Raw genomic sequence first — 19,769 nt, 5'->3', positions numbered from 1 at the left:
TGCTATTGTTTGTACTGTTCTCTAGGGACCCCACCTGCTTCTCTATCAACAGGTCTCATATCTTGCTACTGAGTCTCACCCTTCCCATCCCCAATCACTGGTCCAAGAACCTTGGAATTCTCAGTCCAGAGAACAGTATCTCATTGCTGTTTCCTCTAGCAGCCACATGGTGTCGCTGCTGAAGACGAGGCCTTGCATAGTCTCAAGATCTCAGGGACAGACTTTTCTGCTGTGATCTGATCAGGCTACAATAGTTCTCCATGTTGTGCCCCATTGTATAGGCCATTATAGTTCACCCTCCCACATGCAGTCATTATTCTCCAAAGCACAGCTGCTGAGTCAGGCTGTGTTGAAGTCATTCCCCTCTCACCCTCACTGAGTCTTGCTCAGCAGCCTGAATTTCTGGTGCATTGCGGCGTGACCCAGTCTGCTGTTAGGAGCAAGAATTGGACTATTGGCTTCTCTCTTCCTAGAAGGCACCAGGTTGTTTAAAGAAATTGGGTCACCTTTCATCCCAGCCACTTCTGCACACCCCTTAACCAAGGATGTGCTTTCAAAGAACGTTCTGTCTAAAGGAAGTCTGCAATACCATATCAGGTACCTACCTTCTTACTGCATAAGCCCCATTAGATTTGGTTTCCTTGGAACTCTGTGAAAATGTGGGAGCTATGAGAAAAGGTTTGAGAGTCCATTGGACCCACACTGGATCCCAGTTCTGTGATGTTGAGCAATGACTTATCTATGTGAGCCTTGGTTTCCCTATGTGTTCAGTGGGGCTGATGATTACACTTGCCTTAAAAGGCAACAACATTAATTAAGTCACTTTGTGTAGCACCTAGCATAAGTGCTCAATGTTTATTACTACTACTATCCTCGTTATAGTAATAGTTATATTAGTAAATAAATTTAAGAAAGCTGACTTAATGACCCTTGTTTTAAAAAGCTGCATTTGTTTTAATTAATTAATTAGGTTTTGCAGAGAGATAGAGAGCACCTGTCCATAAGTTCACTCCCACACATGCCTATAATGGCCAAGGCTAGGTCAGGGTGGAAGCCAGGAACTGGGAACTCAACCCAGATCTCCCACATGGGTATTAGAAACTCAATTACTTGAGCCATTGCTGCTGCCTCCCAAGGTCTGCATTAGCAGGAAGCTGGAGTCAGGAGCCAGAGCCAGGAATCAAATCCAGGTACTCCAACGTGGGATGTGACCATCTTAACTGCCAAGCCAAATACCCTCCCCATGACCTTTGCTTTGCTTCGCTTCAGTATATCACACAGTCCTAAGCACTGGACCAGGGACTTCAGTACTAAAGACTGTTTACTTTCAGTTCACCCCTGAGTGTGTCTTAAGACCCATATTCAAACCATGTGGTTTTCTTTTTCCTGACAATACATTAGATAGAGGGTTATTTATTATTTTTCATCCAAATAACACCTGTTTAGCTGAACTGAAAGAAATCAGTGCTCATCTTCCCTCCCCTAGTAGAATCGCATTGAGTTATACTGAGCTGGGTGGCTGAGCTTTGGAAACTAAAGACCAATTCTTTTCGATTTTCCAAATCTCAGTGAATAATGGGGGCGGATCAGTGTTGGTGGTAGAGCTGGGCTCAGCGCTAGCCCCGGTTGACACATCAGGAGGTGCTGGAGGGGCAGCCAGCCATCTTCCCAGGCTCATGGAGCAAAGTCTCTTTTTGGTCCAGACCGCAATGAGAGCTGGATCCCAGTTGTTACAAATGAGGATGGACAGCTTTCCTTCCTTTTGGTCTTGGCTGCCCCAGCCTTCATACATCCTACACTTGATCTTAGCCAAAAGGCTGAGAAGCGATTACCTTCATACATCCTTTATGGAAAGTTGGACTAAAAAGTGAGGGAAAGGCAGATACCCTGTCTGCTCTGCACTTGTGAGTCAGCGCCAGGCGTGACAGGACCAGTGAGAGAGGGGGTGATCAGGTCTGCAGCAGAGACGAGGAGAGAGGGCAGCCTGATGCTATGGAGGCCCCAACCTCATGAGTACCTGGTTCCCTTTTCCCTTCAGATTAAAAAAAAAAAAAAAAGGACTTATGTTGCAAGTCAGAGTTATCAAGAAAGAGGGAGAGACGGAGGAGAGAGATCCTCTGTCTACTGGTTCACTCCCCAGATGGCTGCAATGCACAGGGCTGGAGCAGCTGAAACCAGGAGCCAGGAGCTTCATTTGGGCCTCCCAAATGCAGGGCCCAAACACTGGGGCCATCATCTTCCACTGCTTTTCCCGGGCCATTAGCAGGGAGCTGGATTGGCAGTGGAGCAGCTGGGACAGGAACTGGTGTCTCAGGTGGTGTTTTACTTGCTATGCCACAATGCCAGCCCCTTGCCTCCAGTTTTAACCTGCACTCCTTCTCACTGTGAATCCCTGGGACAGACTGTGAACAATGCTCCCCTTATTCACCATGGGAGATGTCATGTCAGGATCCTGCTCAACATTCATCAGACTGAAAGGCTGAGGTTAAGAGACTGTCCAAGCTCAAATACCAATGTCAGTAGAATGTTATATTTCAATATAATGGAGAAGCTGTGATTCCAGAGCTACAGCAATATTTTCTTTCTTTTTTTCTTTTTCCATTTATTACCATTTCAAATGAAGCAAGTATTTGTAATAGCAGAAGGCTGGAAGTTTCCTAAGTGTCTAGAATCAGGGAATTAGTTAAATTATTGTACATCTCGCAATGGAAGTGATGGATATATTGGACGTGGTGATATGAGTCTATATTTTCAGGGAGAGATGTTCATAATAGGCTGCTAAGAAGAGATCATTGTCGGGGTGGGCAATCAACCTAGCAGTTAAGAAGCCCCCTCCCATATCAGAGTGCCTGGGTTCACTATCTGCCCGCAGCTCCCTGACTCCAGCTTCCTGTTAATGCAGAGCCTAGCAGGTAGTAATGACGGCTTAAGGGACTGTGTTCTTGCCACTTATGTGGGAGACCCAGGTTCAATTTAATGGCTCCTGGTTTTGCCTTGCCTAGTCCCAGATGTCACACATATTTGAGGAGCGAACCAATAGATGGGAGCTCTCTGTGTCTCTCTGCCTCTCAAAAAACAAAAAGTAAAAGCAAAAACAAATGTATGTATAGTTTGAAACTATGTTGATTTGAAAATATGCATCTCGTGTATGTACATATATGTATATATAGCCAAACCCACAGAAGACTATTAGAAGATATACGTTGAAGGGTTAAAACAATACTTGGATTTGAGGGGCATTACTCTCTTTTCTTTCCAACTTTTCTTGCTTTGTAATTTTTTCTGTCTTGTTTAACTGGCTTTTCTGTATATGTGATCCTAGCTGTGTTTATCGGGAAGCACTACGCAGCAGGGGTACGGTCTGCTGACTTCTGAAAGTGTTTTCTAAAGATGAGGGCACCCAGAGAGGTACTACCTTACCCAGCATCGTGTGACTGAGACTCCATTCGAGTCAGCCTGGGGCCAGACCCAGTTTCATGTCCTTCCACAGGTCAGGGGAGGCTGACTCTGAGACAGTGCGATAGGGGGAATGGCTACCACTCTGGAAGTCTCTCCATGCTCTGGGATGACTCTAGGCCCAGCCAGATCCCAGAGCAGGGTCAGCAATGCTGACACCAAACTCCGTAAGCTGCTCACACATGTCCCTTCCAGGCCAGGTTTGGTTCAGAGCCTGGACTGAGCCAAACCTTTAAAGGAAGCTCCCTGGTACCTGTCTCAAACTGTGTGAGATAGTCCAGGATTCCCAGCCCTGCCCAGTAGCACCTGTTTGTCCAGGTGTTCATACACACACACACACACACACACATGAGGGGACTGCAAAAAGTTCATAGGAAATAGAAGTAAAAGGTAAGTTTGTTTTGAGGCAGAAAAATGAAATTCATACAAAAAATGGGATCTTTACCATGTTCATGGAGCATATTATGAAAAAACTATGTATGCATGATTTTCAAAAAAATTTTTGCACCAAAATATTTATTTTCTTTGTTTTTCCATGAACTCTTTGAAGTACTCTCATATTGCAAAAGTGGGAACAACATGTCAATATTAACTTACGTTTTAGTTTTTCCTCCTCAATTCTGAATACTTCAGTTTGAAGGGCTGATGCAGGAATTAACACATCTCTCCCTTGTGAGAACTTCCTGCAGTTTCCTCCTAGGGTTTCCTCGTGGTTGATTATTTCCAGGCTCATACCCCTGCAAGTTGGGAGAACGAAGGGCATGCAGACGACTCACCATTCATTTCCTTTCTGAGACCCCGCTGGCTTCTGTCCCTCCCCTCAGGGCTCTGGATGAGGGAGAATTTTTCTATGAAAGATCCTTGGGGAATGACTCTCAACCTTGGCTGCATATGGGAATCATCTGGGGAGATGGAACAGCTGTTGATGCCTGGTCCCCTCTCAAAGGTCTGGTTCAATTGGTCTGGGGTGAGCCTTGGCATTGGGAGTTGTACAGGTCTCCAGGGGATTCTGATGCATGCCCAAGACCAAGAACCATGGCCTGGACCAACCTTACCTCACCCACTTCCCCTCACCTCCACATAAGCCAAACAGTGTGAGTAAAAGCCTGCAGGGTTCTCAGTGGCACACAGGGAAGGGAGTCCTCAGAGAGGTTCAGCGTGTTTCTGACCCTCCCTTCCCTTTTCATTCAGTATGGAATCGTGCTGGACGCTGGGTCTTCCAGAACCACCGTCTACGTCTATCAGTGGCCAGCAGAGAAGGAGAACGACACCGGAGTGGTCAGTGAGACCTTCAAATGCAAAGTGAAAGGTAAGGACCCGACTGTCGCAGCTCAGAGGGAACTGAGACAAGGTCCCAAGTCTTTGGGAGACCACGAGAGGTCCTGAGGAGGTGCCCAGAGGCAGGAGTCAGGGAAAGAGGAGCCCTGAGCTAGTGCAGCTTCTCATCAGTGAAGGAGCCCTGGCCCAGTCACTTCCCTTCTCTCAGCCCACTTTCACATCTGTAGACAAAGCAGGGCATGTCAATAGCTGTGATTTTTATCCTGAAGTCCTTCCAAGGGCTGCTGGTGAGAAATGGGATAATTCTGGGTCAAGCCAGAAATGAAAGACAGTTTGTTCTCATAGCAACAGCAGTGGTCAGAGTCTCCACATTTCCTTGTGCTGCTTCTCTGACTCCCAGTTTTCCAGGATCATGTGAAGAGGGCCCGACAGGACATGCCTGCCGTGGGCTGTGTTACAGGAGAAGAGCTCTGAGTTTAGGGAACCTGAAACATTTGTAATGAGCAGTGAGCATGCCCGCCTGTTGTTCTGGGGGAAACACTTTGTCTTCCGTGGCTGCTTGCTGTGCAAACACCCTTGAGAAGAAGGTCCACCACATGGCAGTCAGCACCTCTGCTCTTAAGACATGCATACACACGAGAGACCCATGGAAAACTGTCTTCCAAGGGAACAAAGCCATGGCTGTGTGTGTTGGGAGCAGGGTACGGTGTGGGGAGGGGGTGGAGACCTAATAAACACATGAGAACGACCCTATTCCAGTAAAACTTTATTTATGGACATGGAAATGTTGAATTTCTTACATTTCTCAAATGTCACAAAATACTATTCTTTTAATTTTTTTCCCTATCATTAAAAAATGTAAAAACCCTCTTACCTCATAGGCTGTACCAAAAAAAAAAAAAAAAAAAAAAAAAGATGATGAACTGGATTTGGTCCATGGACTGCCAATCTTGGAACAGAATCTTGTCATCTTTCCTTCTCCCCTCCTTTCCTCCATCCTTCCCTCCTTCCTCAACTTCTTTCAGTTTTCTTTTTTAATTGTGGTAGAGAGAAAAGAGAGAAGGAGAGAGAAAGGACAGAGGGAGAGGAAGAGAGAGAAAGAAAGGAAGGGAGCAAGGACTTAGAACTTAGATCCACTGATTCACTCCTCAAATGCCCACAGGTGCCCCTACCTGGGGCCAAAGCCAGAAGTTGGGAATTTGATCTGGGTTGCAAGGGACCCAACCACTTAAGCCAGAGTGTGCATTGGCAGGAAGCTGGAGTTGGGAGCAGAGCTGAGACTTAAGCCCAGGCATTTTGATATAAGACGTGGTCATCCCAAGCAGTGTCTTAACTGCCAGGCCAAAGGCCTGCCCTAGTTACCAACATTTTTAATGACCCTTTGTGCAACTTTTTTTTTTCTAAAGATTTACTTATTTGAATAGGCAGAGTGACAGAGAAAGTGGGGGATGGGGGGACGGGGGAAAGAGAGAGAAAAAAAATCTTCCATCTGCTGGTTCACTCCGCCAGTGGCTGCAATGGTCAGGGCTGGGCCAGGTTGAAGCCAGGACCCAGGAACTCCATCCAGCTCTCCAGGTACTTGGATTATCTTCCATTACCTCCAAGGCACATTACTTGGAAGCTGGATCAGAAGGGTAAAGTAGCGAGGACTTGACCCAGGCATTCCAATATGGAATGAGGGTATCTTAGCCCACTATGCCACAATGCCCACACCCAGACATGTATTTATGTAAATGAAATTGAACATATATTTTTCTGCATTTTCATTGTTCACTAACATTGAGTTTTTAAGATTCATCTATGTTGGTGTGAGTACCCGTAGCTCATTCATTTTTCCCTGTTGATGGACATATGCATGTTTTCTGCTTACTAATAAGGTTAGGTGTCTTTCCATCCATTATGACTGTTTCTGTTTTCTGTGAAACGCTTGTTCAAGTATTTTATTTATTTTTCTACTGAATTGCTTTTTCTTACTGATTGATGGATATTCTTTATATATGTCCTGAATATGAATGCTTTGTTAATATTATATTAGATTGTTTCTAATATCTTCTCACCATTTGTAGTTTGTCTCTTTAGTTCCTTCACAGTGTCTTTTGTTGGATGGAAAGTCTTAATGTTTATGTAGGTGCAAGTATCAATCTTCTCTGTGACTTGCCCATTTGTGTATTTTATTTACAAAATCAATCCTTCCCTTTCCTGAGGTCATAAAGATATTCTTCTAGCAGAGGTTTTATAATCCTTTTGCAATCAAATCTTTAGCCTGCATAATCATACTGGTTGGTGAGTATGTTTCTATGTGCACTTTTTTGAAAGCTACTCCACCTCTTTGGAGCATTAGGATCTTTGAGTTGTCCTGGAGCTTCCCAACCAGTGTATCCCAAATGGGTCACAGGTAAACCTTCAGCCCACAGGACAGCAGGTAGAGACTTTGGACTCGTCCTCCAAGCCCCCAGCAGTCTCCTTCACCTCCCTCCGTGAGCGGCCCAAATGTGATTTCTTGAAGGGCCTGGCATTGAGAAGCTGGGAAGCAGGGTCTTCCTTTTTCCACAGGGAGGCCGGAAGTCTTCTCTGGATAACCAGGGTGAGTTCTGATCATCGGCCCTTGCAGGAGGGCAGCCAGGAGCTCGCTCACCCTGACGCCCAGGTGTTGCAAGTTAGGGTTTCTAGAAGCCAGTATGGAGACAGCCTGAGATGCTGGGGAATTATCAGAGATTCATTCCTGTGGTAGGAAGAGGCAGAAAAAGGACAGGACAGACAAAGTCAAATTTCGGTGCAAGTCTGATGAAGCTCTAGCTGCCGGGAGTTATCCTGCATTGCTGAAACGGCCTGAAATAGCTGAGCTGTGATGCCTATTGCCAATGGCACTGGCTGTCTGCCATCCTGAGGGGATCAAGATCCTGAGCAGTGCAGGTCTCTGCAGCTGTGGCAATCCTGAAGGGGCTGCCCGCTGAGACAGTTAGTCTTTACTGTAAGAGGCATCCGCATGGCGCATCTTTAGTTTCACCACAACTGCAGAGTTGGATGCTTTCTGTTACTTGCCCTGTTATCCACAAGACACAGGCAGCAGTAGGCTTGCTCTGACCTCAGCTAGCAAGTCCATGTCTGTTCAGCCAGTCTCTGAGCCATTTCTTGACCTCCAAGCATGAAAGAGGACATCAGGGCGCTCTTTGGAAAAAGGAGGTCACCTTCTTCAAGAAAATGGGAGGGTGAGGTAAGGTAGTGATTGAGCCTTCTCATCCCCGTTGTGTGCGCTCTGGGAAGTTATCTAACTTCTCTCAGCCTTGATTTCCTCATCTCTAAAATAAGAAAAGTGATAATAGCAAAACTTACCCCATAGGATTTGAAGACTGGATAGCATAATGTGTGTAAATCTGGTAGCAGATGCCTGGCATACAGTAAGTGTTAGCTGTTACTATTCACGAGCACCACATTCCAGAGTGCCTCATGAACCGTTTGGCCAACAGTTACTCTGTCCCATAGTTGCAAGATCTCAATCTTCGGGTGCTTTTCCCAGGAGCATTAGCAGGGATCTGGATGGGAAGTAGAGCAGCCAGAGCTCGAACCAGGGGCCATATGGAATGCCAGTGCTGCAGGTAGCAGTTTAACTGTCTATGCCACAGTGAGCCCCGATCTCTCTGTGACTATAGGCAGAGGTCAGGCTTACGTGGGGAGGATTCCAGGCTGCCTCTCAGGGCAAGAGGCTGTAGGGCAGCCCCTGGATGCCACATTTGACTGACAGAAGGGGCAAGGTCATGAAGCCCACAACGCATCCATAAATGGATTTTCCCTCCTGTGATCACAGTGGCCTCAGACATCCATGTATACTCTGAACGACCAGAAGGCCACAACTACAGCTTAAATTACAGACTTGAAGGCTGGCAAGTGTCATCCCTTCAAGGACATGTGGCTTTTTTCAAGGATAATTTCAGTTTCTGGTTTCTAAGCTGCAGATTTCCCAGGACCTCCCTGTCTTGGCCAATGTGAGGGGAGTGGTAGATGTTTGCTCATCCAGTAGTGATTCCCAGATGTCTAGGCCCTTAGAACTTTCTTTCTCTTGGGGCCCTGGTGGGATCCCGTATTTTGTTGCTCCTCTTTTCCAGAGTTCATTGGGTACTGTCTTTTTGATGATCCCCATGCTGGTTTCTGGAGCTTTGGCTGCTTCTGGTAAAGCTGTTCCCTGGCTGAGCCTGGTTCCCATCAATGCCACTCATCTCTCTTGCAGCCTGCTTCCGTCTTCTCCTAAAAGCGATGTTCAGGACAGTCCAGTGGTTTACAATTCTAAACTTAACTATCTCCACCACCGAAATGCCTCAGAGGGTTGCTTCAGGAACCAGGTACCATACTGTTAAAAAGTAGCCTTTGCCAGCAGTTGGCCAAAATTCAAGCTGAGGCATGCAACTTTGGCTCCTGCCCCTCCTCGGGTTAAGTTCTATGCCATCGGTTCAGTTCTCTGTGTATTGAAACAGCAATCACAATTCTGTTTCCATGGGGTTGTAAATCCCCATAATCCCTCAAGCCTTGAGCCTCTCTTTTATGTCAAAGAGGACTAAGAAACCTGAGGCAAACAGGCCTTGGGTTCCACACCCCAGGGTTTCCCTACTCCATCTTACTCCTAAACAGCCCCCACCCAGAAACCTGCTCTAGCAGACCATATTTTGCTTACCCCATGTACTGGAGTATGTGATCCATTTCAACAGATAGGTGTCAGTTTGAAAATCTCACTGATTGATTGGTTCACTCGTTCATTTAATAAATGTTTGTTGGGTGGCTGCTGTTTGCCAAGAAATTTTCTTGGCACTGGGAACTCAGAAATAAAGAAAATATGCAAAACTCTCTGCAGTGGGTTTCTGGAATTTACATTCCAGTGAAGGAGACAGACAAAAAGTAAGTGCTGTGCAATGCTCAGAACAACCTCGCCACAAAGAATTTACCACTTGATGTGTCATTAGTGCCAAGGCTGAGAACACTGAGCTAGGATGGTTATTGGGAAGGAGTTGGAAGTGCCTAGATTTTGAAAGTAGAGCCAAGAAGACGTTATGATGGATTTGATGTAAAGCATCCAGATTGATGGTGTGTGAACATCAGTTTTGACCATGTGTGCCTCTTGGTATCGTTTACTGAGATTGGGAGACACTGGGAGTGGAGCAGGTTAAGGGCAGGGCAGGGATTAAGGAATGTGACTTTGGTCACATTAAGGTGAAGATGCCTATCAGTCATCTAAGTCAGAGGACAGCAAAGTTTTCTGTAAAGAGCTGGATGGTAAATACTGTTTTAGACTTCTGGGCCATATGTCTGTCATGACTTCTCAGCTGTCTCTCTAGCACAAAAACAGCCATGGGTAATATGCTGATGAATTTACCTGTGCGTGTGCGTGCGTGTGTGTGCATGTGTGTGTGTGTATGTGTGTGTTGTTTTTGTTGTTAGCAACTCCTTCCATTCTGAGCTTCTGGGACCGTGCTGTGGTGTCCATCAAGACCATGACTTGTTTTGCTGTCGTTTGTCTGGTGGGAGGCTGTTCCCCCAGGATGGGAGGCTCTGTCCTTGGCCAAGATTGGGAAAACCCATCTTTCTCTAACACTTCTCTGGAACTGGGGATGAAGTCCACATATCTGTGCATTTTAATGGATACATCCAAACAAACCTTTCTCAGATTTTCTCATGGTTTGTAGTAGATGGAAGACGGGTGGGATGGCTAAGACAGGACAGTGGAAGGAGACAAAGACTATCAGTTCTGAACACACCAAGGAAGTTTCCAGAGGATTCTTATTTCTCCCAGCTTCCTGGTTGATCTCGCACTTTTCCTCTCCTAAACTTGGATTGATTTAAACTCAGATCCTGGATTGACAGAATAAGCTATGTTACATGCACACAGTGGCATCCAATGTAACTATAAAAAGGAATGAGGGATGTTTCATCCTGCTATGGAAGGGTCACTAGGAAATACTGTTAAATGCAAAAAGGTAAAGTGGAGAAAGGTGTATAAAATAAGCTCCTAAAAGACGGGTAATACAAAATATATATGAGTATGCAGAGTTTTCAGAATACTTATTATGAAAAAAATGTGCATGTATTTAAATATTTTCCACCAAAACAAATTTAATCTTTCAGTTCCATTTCCCAATATCTTTAAGGAGTCCTCTCAGTTTAGCTTATATTAAATATACATTGATATTCTTTTTTTAAAAAAAGGAAACTGTACAGAGAGAAAACATGAGTAGAAACTAGATATCTGAATACACCTAGTTCTGTAGATTTGATTTTGGAACTACATAATTTTTTATAAGTTTAAAACAAAATGAAATTTAAAGAAACCAATCTCTAACATTCAGGAGCAAAACGAAACAAACCAGCCTAAATGTATATCAAGTTATTGATGTAACAATACTGAAAAAAAAATCTCTTACTGGTTAAACATGGTAATATGATTGTAGTTGCCTAGTGGAATATACCTGAAGGATAAAATGGACCTTTAAAAAAAAAACAGCTGGTGGCAGTGCTGACATTGTTACATGGAGACTGTCATGTGTGGATTGTGACATAGAGCAGGTGGGTTATATTGGAGTTCCTGGATGGGAATCATGACTGTTAGCATAGGAATAAGAAGATGAAGGTGTAAGGTCAGAGACATTAAGTAAAGACCTGCCATCTTGAATTTGAATTGGAAGCATCAATAAGAGTTTATGGGCCAGCGCCGTGGCTCACTAGGCTAATTGTCCACTTGTGGCGCCAGCACCCTGGGTTCTAGTCCCGGTCGGGGCGCCGGATTCTGTCCCGGTTGCCCCCTCCCAGGCCAGCTCTCTGCTGTGGCCCGGGAGTGCAGTGGAGGATGGCCCAAGTACTTGGGCCCTGCACCCCATGGGAGACCAGGAGAAGTACCTGGCTCCTGCCTTCAGATCAGCAGGGTGCGCCGGCCGCAGCGTGCTGGCCGCGGTGGCCATTGGAGGGTGAACCAACAGCAAAGAAAGACCTTTCTCTCTGTCTCTCTTTCTCACTGTCCACTCTGCCTGTCAAAAAAAAAAAAAAAAAAAGAGTTTACGGTGTGTGTTCTCTGAGATGAAATTTTTCCTAAGTCCATCCTCTGAAGAAAGCTTGCAATGAATACCCAAGTTCTAAATTTTGTACCATTGTACAAAATTGCACTGTTTCTCAATAAAAGAAACCAGGGCTCCACAGAGAAATGACAGATTTCAGATCTGGGGCAGAAAACATACAATCAAGGACATCTGATATATCTTAACACATCAAAAGCAAAGAATCTCTCAAAGCCTTCTGAGATTATATAAAAAGGACTCATGGGTCACACTGAAGAGGGCCTCCCAGCCCAAGGTGGGATCTTCACTAAGGATAACTGCAAGAACTCAAACATGCCAAGTATCTATAAGTTCATAAGACCCTAAGGAACCAGAACAAACAAAATCCCTCGTGGTTTAAATAGGAGGGATGCTATATTTTTAAAGCTTATAAATAATTAAGCACATATCCTATCTTTGCTGTATAAACTGTACCATAGTTAATGATAGTGAAGATTTTTCTATTATAAAATTATTTTAGGTAATAAATGAAGAAAAAATTAAAATGCCATCCAATGGAATAACAGATCTAAGCCATGATCATTAATGACTGTTTATAGCACAAAAAGAGAGACGACACTATATGCCTCCTATTGGAAGTTCACACTAGTCTCTTCTGTCTTTCTGAAAATATTCAAACATGAATCTGATCAATTCTCTACATTCAGTTAATGGCTTACAGGAAATACAGGGAACCAAAGCAAGATGTTTATTGAGCTGTGCTCGTACAATCAGCAAATTCTTGACTGGAAACCCTGCAGGACAAGGAAATTGTTTAATAATTACAAGGGAAAAGACAGAGTGGCAGAACCAATAGATTAAAAGAAAGTGAAGACTGCAATGAATGGAATTGATTGGGATCCTAATTCATCTAAGAAAGACAGAGGGAGGGAAGAAAAAAGGAGAGAGGGGAAGAGAATGAGAATGCATGTGGAGGCAGTGTGAACAATGACGGAGAGTTGATGATATTAAGAAAGTATCTTGGGGCCGGCACTGTGGTATAGCAGGTAAAGCTACTGCCTACAGTGCAGGCATCCCATCTGGGCGTCAGTTTGAGACTTGGCTGCTCCACTTCCGATCCAGCTCTCTGATATGGCCTGGAAAAGCAGTGGAAGATGGCCCAAGGCCTTGGGCTCCTGCACTCTCATGGGAGACCCGAAGAAGCTCCTGGATCCTGGCTTTGGATCAACGCTGCTCTGGCCATTGCGGCCAATTAGGGAGTGAAACAGCAGATGGAAGACCTCTCTCTCTCTGCCTCTCTTTCTCTCTTTGTGTAACTCTGACTTTCAAATAAATAAATAAATAAATCTTTTTTTAAAATTATCTTTTACTTTTTTGTTAGTGTAATAATGGAATTCTCGTTATGCCTCTTTGAGAGAATCCTTGCCTTCGGGATACATACTGAAAAACTGGATTGAAGTGAGATGACCTCTGCAATTTGCTTTGCGAGGAGAGAATGGGAGTGAGGACAGATGAAGTTACTAAGAGTCAGTCATTGTTGAAGCTGGGAGATTGCTGCACTGAGTTCACGACGCTCTTCTCTCTACTGCTGTTTATAGTTGAAATTTTCATGATGAGAACATTCTTCAAAGGAAGCTGTGGATCACTCTTCCCCCTCTGTAATTCATTCTTTCCAGAGGTTGGAAGTGGACAGATCCTTGGAACCACGTGGGACTTAGCCCATCTACCTGCTTTCTTTTTATTTATTTATTTATTTTATGTATTTGAAAGACAGAGTTACAGAGAGAGGTAGAGATAGAGAGAGGTCTTCCATCTGCTGGTTCTCTCCCCAGATGGCCACAACAGCTGGAGCTGCGTCGATCCGGAGCCAGGAGCCAGTAGCTTCTTCTGGGTCTCCCACGTGGGTGCAGGGACCCAAGGACTTGGGCCGTATTCTATTGCTTTCCCAGGCCACAGCAGAGGGCTGGATCGGAAGAGTAGCAGCCAGGACTAGAACCAGCGCCCGTATGGGATACCGGCACTTCAGGCCAGGGCGTTAACCCGCTGCAGCACAGCGCCGGTGTCTCTACCTGCTTTCAGTTCCCTTCCCAAACCCAATCATTGCCAAAGCTGACTTTTTTTTTTTTTTTTAATTTAAAAACTATTGTTGAGGGCCCAGCAGTTTGCTGCAGTGGGTTAAACCTCCCCCTGCAGCGCCAGCATCCCATATGGGTACTGATTTAAAATGAGTCCTGGCTGCTCCACTCCCAATCCAGTCCCCTGCTAATATGCCTGGGAAAGCAATGGAGAACAGCCTGAGTCCTTGGGCCCCTGCACCCATGTGGGAAACCTGGAAGGAGCTCCTGGTTTCAGCCTGGCCCAGCCCCAGCCATTGCAGCAATATAAGGAGTGCACCAGCAGATGAAAGATCTCTGCCTCTCCTTTTCTCTGTAACTCTGCCTTTCAAATAAATAAGTAAATCTTAAAAAAAAAAAAAAAAAAAAACAAAAACCACTCTCATTGGTTCCTGGGAATGCTGAGAAATGCTGACTTTTTTGCTCCTCAGGCTCTGGGATCTCCAGCTACGGGAATAACCCCCAAGATATCCCCGCAATCTTTGAGGACTGCATGCTCAAAGTCAAGGGGCAGATTCCAACCCATCAGCACCGATCCACCCGCATCCACCTGGGAGCCACGGCTGGGATGCGCTTGCTGAGGTAAAGTCAAAAACAGCACAAAGGGGACCACTGGATCAAAATAGCCTAGGATGTGTTGAACCTTGCCAAGAACATAGCTCTATTTCTGGCAGCACACCCAAAGAAGTTCATATTTAAAGGCTAGGAAACTTTAAGTCCTTTTTTTTTTTTTAATGCCCAGAAAAATACAGTTCTGAAACTGATTCCCTCCTCCTTGGTGATTTTATGTAGAACATAGTGGTGGGGGGAGGGGATCTGCTCACGGGTGTGCCTCTAGTTCTTCAGAAGAGTAGAAGTTAGTTTATGAAACCTGGTATTTTGAGATGTGTAAATGAGTAGCTGAATTGTGTAGTAAGTGCTGTCCACAGCTGGGTAGCTTCTGCCTGTGTACAAAATGTTCCTGAAATCTGCTTTAAGACAATGGAATGTCTGCAGCTCACACCAGTCAAAGGCTCTGGAGTTGTTAGAAAAACAAATCTCACATTTCATTCAATCAGTCAGTCCATTCCTTTTAAATTTGCAGCTCAGCCTCCCTGTTCTTAAATACCTGTTCTATTATTTTCCCCTCGTTCTATTTCCTTGACCTTGAAATAAAAGAAAAATAGTTTCAAAAAAGAAACGTTAAACTGAAATCGACTCAGGGTGGAGGCTGCTCCCAGTGTTGGAAGATGATACTCCCTCTGCTTCAAAGGCACTTTAAGATCCCAGTCATGTAAAATTATATATCTGGGTATGAAGACAATATATAGGACTGAACAGAGACATGTTAACATGATCATGAGTTGGGGGGGGGGGGGATCATCAGGATTCACAAAGCACCCTCAGTTAAACTGGGCCTATTCTTGGAGCTCCCGCATCCTTGTTTGCAACTTGAAGTCCTGCTTCTTGTTCTTCCTGAGCCACGAGCAAGCTGGCACCCAGGCTTTCTTAACTCATTGATGTCAGAGGGAATAGTCTCCCAAATAAGCTTTCTTTTGTAGGGCGGAATGGCCACATATGGATGCTATAATGATGCTATATCATGTGGCCATTCCTCTGTGGGTCACCACACCAATGGGTTTCCAATGTCCAGTGATGACTACCGTGTCCCTCATGATGAAGCAGGAGTAGCTGAAGATGCACCTCCTCCTATCCCCCTTGCTCCAAAGCTCACCTTCCCTCTGGCCCTTCCCTCTGGCTCCTTTATATGGTGCCCCCAGGAGATAACGTATGCCCCTCTAATGCCTTTGCCAATCTCCTTTCTTCTGCCCATCTGGGACAAAGCAACAGTGGTTAAGAAGGAAGCTCTTTTGATGAGCTGATCGCTAGAGAGCAGAACAGGCACAGGTAGAGGAGAACAGATCATGCTTTTATGGAAAGCTATTTTCCTGCTTGGCAGACTGACAGGTGACAAGTACCTCCTGCATTCACAGTCACCCTGGGATGCTTCAACTTGCAAAAGGGGCTGCTGTGTAGTGAACACGCCTGGAAAATCATCCCTGCCAGCAACGGGGGATTGGGAGGCATACATCTTCACTTGTGTGAAACTATTTTGAGACTGTGTTTCTGGGCACTCAGCCTTTTGTGTTCTGTGCCTTGCATAGGTTGAAAAATGAAACAGCAGCTAATGAAGTCCTTGCAAGCATCCAAAGCTACTTCAAGTCCCAGCCCTTTGATTTTAGGGGTGCTCAAATCATTTCTGGGCAAGAGGAAGGGGTATATGGATGGATTACAGCCAACTATTTAATGGGAAATTTCCTGGAGGTGTGTGGAAACAAATGCATGGTTTTTTATTTCTCCCTGTTTATCTTGTCTCCCAGGGGGTGATCGCTTAAGCAAAGGTACCTGCCAACAGGGCCATCTATTCTGTGTCATTCCTATCCTTGAATGCATTAGGGAAACACCAATGCGATGGTAGCTATGAGAAGACACTTAGAAATCTAGGACGAAACACACATCATAAACAGGACCAAATACATAGGGGAGGGAGATTACCATCGCTTTGTCAGCCTGGAAGAAGTTGGAGGGAGTAGGGTCTAAATTTAACACTGGGCTATAGGTCTTGTAAGGGCAGCTGGAGAATGACCCTTGCCAGGGGTTCCACAGCTGTCTGGAATTTACAGAGCCCCAGGCAGTCTGCTTCGCCCAGTCCCCAGAGAAAGAAGGAAGTGCTCCGTGTCCCCAGGTCTCCTTACTGCCCAATTCCTGCACTCCCTGCTCTCTTGGGGCAGAGGAAATTCAATCCCAAGAGACCATCACCTGATTACAGAGGACACACACTGAGGGCACCCAGGCCGAATCTAGCCCATGACCTATTCTGTTCTCCTGCAAACATTTTAAAACCTAAAATCAGTTGCCAACAGGTAATATTTGGGAAATGTCCACATCTGGAAACTTTCCATGTGGATAACATTCCATACTTCCACCTTCTTTTGACCTCCTCGAACTGGTCACAGCGGGCTCTCCTTCCTGCCTGATGACAGCTAACAGCAACAGTGCGGCTCCTGGACTCTCCAGTTTGTCACAGTCCCCACCAGTCCCTATTATATGCACCTAATCCACCTCACTCATTGCCAAGCTCCGTTCCACATTTCAAGTCAGCTCCCCTGGAATGAAAGGAGAGAACTGACCCCGAATGCTCCCCATATCACACTTCTTAGTGACAGGAGATGGGTCTGGGATGGAGAACCCTGAGCAAATGGGGATGGTACCTCTGGCCTTTTTTTCACTTCCTCTTCTCACTGTGCAGAAGAACCTGTGGCATATGTGGGTGCATCCATATGGAGTGGAAACCACAGGTGCCCTGGATTTGGGTGGTGCCTCCACCCAGATAGCCTTCGTTCCAGGAGAGAGGGTGAGGATGAAGACCAATGACACCGTGCAGGTGTCCTTGTATGGCTACACGTACACGCTCTACACCCACAGCTTCCAGTGTTATGGCCGCAACGAGGCTGAGAAGAGGTTTCTGGCAATGCTCCTGCAGGTACCTGAGCTGGGGCAGGGAGGGCAGCAGGATGTGTTCCCTTGAGGGTATGAATGGAGGGTAGGGTGTCCTGCTTCCTAGGAGTTGTCCTTTCCATCTCGGTTGGAAATGCTAGCATTTTCTAATTTACTCCTAGAGGACCAAGCCTACTCATGTTTTCTCTATATCTCTGTCTCTGTCCCTGTCTCTCCTGTCTCTATTGTGTTGACCACTTCCAGTGAATTTGAGTAGGAAGTCCAGGGAAGTTCCAGAGTTCCCAGTTCAGGACCTGAAGTCCCTTTATGGACACCAACTGTTTGAAACCGGTAGTTGCATGAGCCTAGTTTTAAGGCTCCTCTATGTGTGGACAAAATATCAATGGCGACATGAGAAATATTTGTAGAAAGGAGGGAGTGTAGAGCCCTTCCTAGGCTCAGCATTATGTGGGATGGGCCTATATTAGGCAGGCTCCATGCCCTTAGGAGGGTGGGGCTTTAGAACAACCACATTCCTTCATGTTGGGGAGTGATTCACGTGGAATTGGTGTGCCAGAGCATAGAAGGCTGCTTCCAGGCTGTCGCTCCCCCTCTTCGTGGAGGAACGACACTAAACCCTGCCTAGGCTTCATATCCGAGTCATGGCACCATTATGTCGCTCCCCCTCTTCGTGGAGGAACGACACAGGACCCTGCGCTGTTCTTTTGTCTGCTCGGCCCTCCCCGGGTTTGCTGCTGGTTCTTCCCGGGTTGGCTACCGACCCTTCCACCTCCGTGGAAGGGCGGTTCCCCCTGCCACTTTCCCCACTTCTGCGGGGGAGCGGCACACCGCCGGCCGGCTCTCTCGGGGGCTGCACAGGTGTTCCTTCAGATAGATGTTCCCCTTAGATGTTCCTGGTGCATGTTGTCTCTCTCCTCCTTTATAGTCCTCTTCCACCAATCCCAACTCGGCTGCCCACACGCCGAGTACGCTGCTCTCCTCCAATCAGGAGCAGGATCAGCTCCTGGAGGTCATCACTCAAGTTGGCAAGAGGCAGCTGCGTAGAAGCTGTTTTCTCCTCTCCCAGCGCCATACTGTGGGAGAGCAGATGCATAGAATAAGTCTTAATTCCAGTAACTTAGTCTAGTCCGAGTTGCTCCCAGTTGCTCCCCACACCAGGCATCCACCACAGCCTGTCACTAATGTGAACACAACACGAGTGTGGTATACATAACCTAGGACACTAGAGATGAGATCCCAAATCCCAGCATTCAGAGGACATCAAGGCCAGCCATGGCTGGGCTGTTGGGAAGGAGGGGTCAGAGATCCTGGCTTCTTTTTTTTTTTTTTTTTTTTTCAGTACAAATATAAAAGATTTATTTTTTTTTAACTTTTATTTAATGAATATAGATTTCCAAAGTACAGCTTATGGATTACATTGGCTTCCCCCCGCAATGACTTCCCTCCCACCCGCAACCCTCCCCTTTCCCGCTCTCTCTCCCCTTCCATTCATATCAAGATTCATTTTCAATTTTCTATATATACAGAAGATCAGTTTAGTATACATTAAGCAAAGATTTCAACAGTTTGAACCCACATAGAAACACAAAGTGAAATATACTGTTTGAGTACTCGTTATAGCATTAAATCTCAATGTACAGCACATTAAGGACAGAGATTCTACATGAGGAGTGAGTGCACAGTGACTCCTGTTGTTGACTTTACAAATTGACACTCCTGTTTATGGCATCAGTAATCTCCCTATGCTCCAGTCATGAGTTTCCAAGGCTATGGAAGCCTTTTGAGTTCACCGACTCTTATCTTATTTAGACAAGGTCATAGTCAAAGTGGAAGTTCTCTCCTCCCTTCAGAGAAAGGTACCTCCTTCTTTGAAGACCTGTTCTTTCCACTGGGAAGAGATCCTGGCTTCTGATGGGACCCTGGACAGGGGACAAGGTCTGGGTTGGACTGTGAGCATCCTGGACAGAGTTTCAGTGGTCACCCCTGCTCCTACCACCTGTGTTGGTGGGAGAGCACAAGAGCTCTTGCCAGCCACGTAGGCAGCAGAAGAGTCGGATGGCTCACAAACGTGCCATCCCCAGCAGAGGTTACGTCTTCAGAGCCCTGTGTTCACCCAGCAGACAGGCAGCACAGCTTCCAGGAAACAACCCTCTGGTGCCAGTCCCCACCCGGGACTTCTCCTTGCCTCTGAGGAAAGGCTGCGGCCCCAGCATGCCTCAGAGGACAGTTATTGCCAGACCAGCAAGCGGCCCTCTTGCTCCCCAGCCCTTGCCCCAGGCTTTCCCTCCTCCCCCTACTCAAAGCAAATTCCACAGGTGCCCAGTGAATTGTCCTTTGTTGAGGTCGCCATACCCACCTCTCCTCCCCACTAGCTAGTGAAGCTGTTTCA

At 46.0% G+C, this 19,769-nt stretch overlaps 2 protein-coding genes across 3 annotated transcripts in view; one reads left to right on the top strand and one right to left on the bottom strand.

Moving 5' to 3' along the window:
* The window catches only part of LOC108177085 (uncharacterized), a gene marked incomplete in the record, with an annotated part of 51,812 nt that overhangs the window by 6,781 nt on the left and 25,262 nt on the right, over positions 1-19,769 (bottom strand). Inside the window, 1 exon segment of the mRNA XM_070050998.1 lies at positions 4,054-4,192. Coding sequence (XP_069907099.1) covers positions 4,054-4,192 — 139 coding nt within the window.
* Positions 1-19,769, top strand: part of ENTPD3 (ectonucleoside triphosphate diphosphohydrolase 3) — a 40,819-nt gene that overhangs the window by 10,582 nt on the left and 10,468 nt on the right. For both annotated transcript variants that reach the window (XM_008260264.4, XM_070050997.1), the window contains exons 4-7: positions 4,648-4,765; positions 14,314-14,464; positions 16,027-16,186; positions 17,172-17,405. In XM_008260264.4, the coding sequence (XP_008258486.2) occupies positions 4,648-4,765; positions 14,314-14,464; positions 16,027-16,186; positions 17,172-17,405 (663 nt within the window). The remainder of the gene's footprint in view (positions 1-4,647; positions 4,766-14,313; positions 14,465-16,026; positions 16,187-17,171; positions 17,406-19,769) is intronic.

Source organism: Oryctolagus cuniculus, chromosome 10 (assembly GCF_964237555.1).
Source record: "Oryctolagus cuniculus chromosome 10, mOryCun1.1, whole genome shotgun sequence".
In the NCBI taxonomy this organism is placed as follows: Eukaryota; Metazoa; Chordata; class Mammalia; order Lagomorpha; family Leporidae; genus Oryctolagus; species Oryctolagus cuniculus.
Note: the sequence above shows the minus strand (reverse complement) of the source record. Positions and strands in the feature narration are given on the sequence as shown.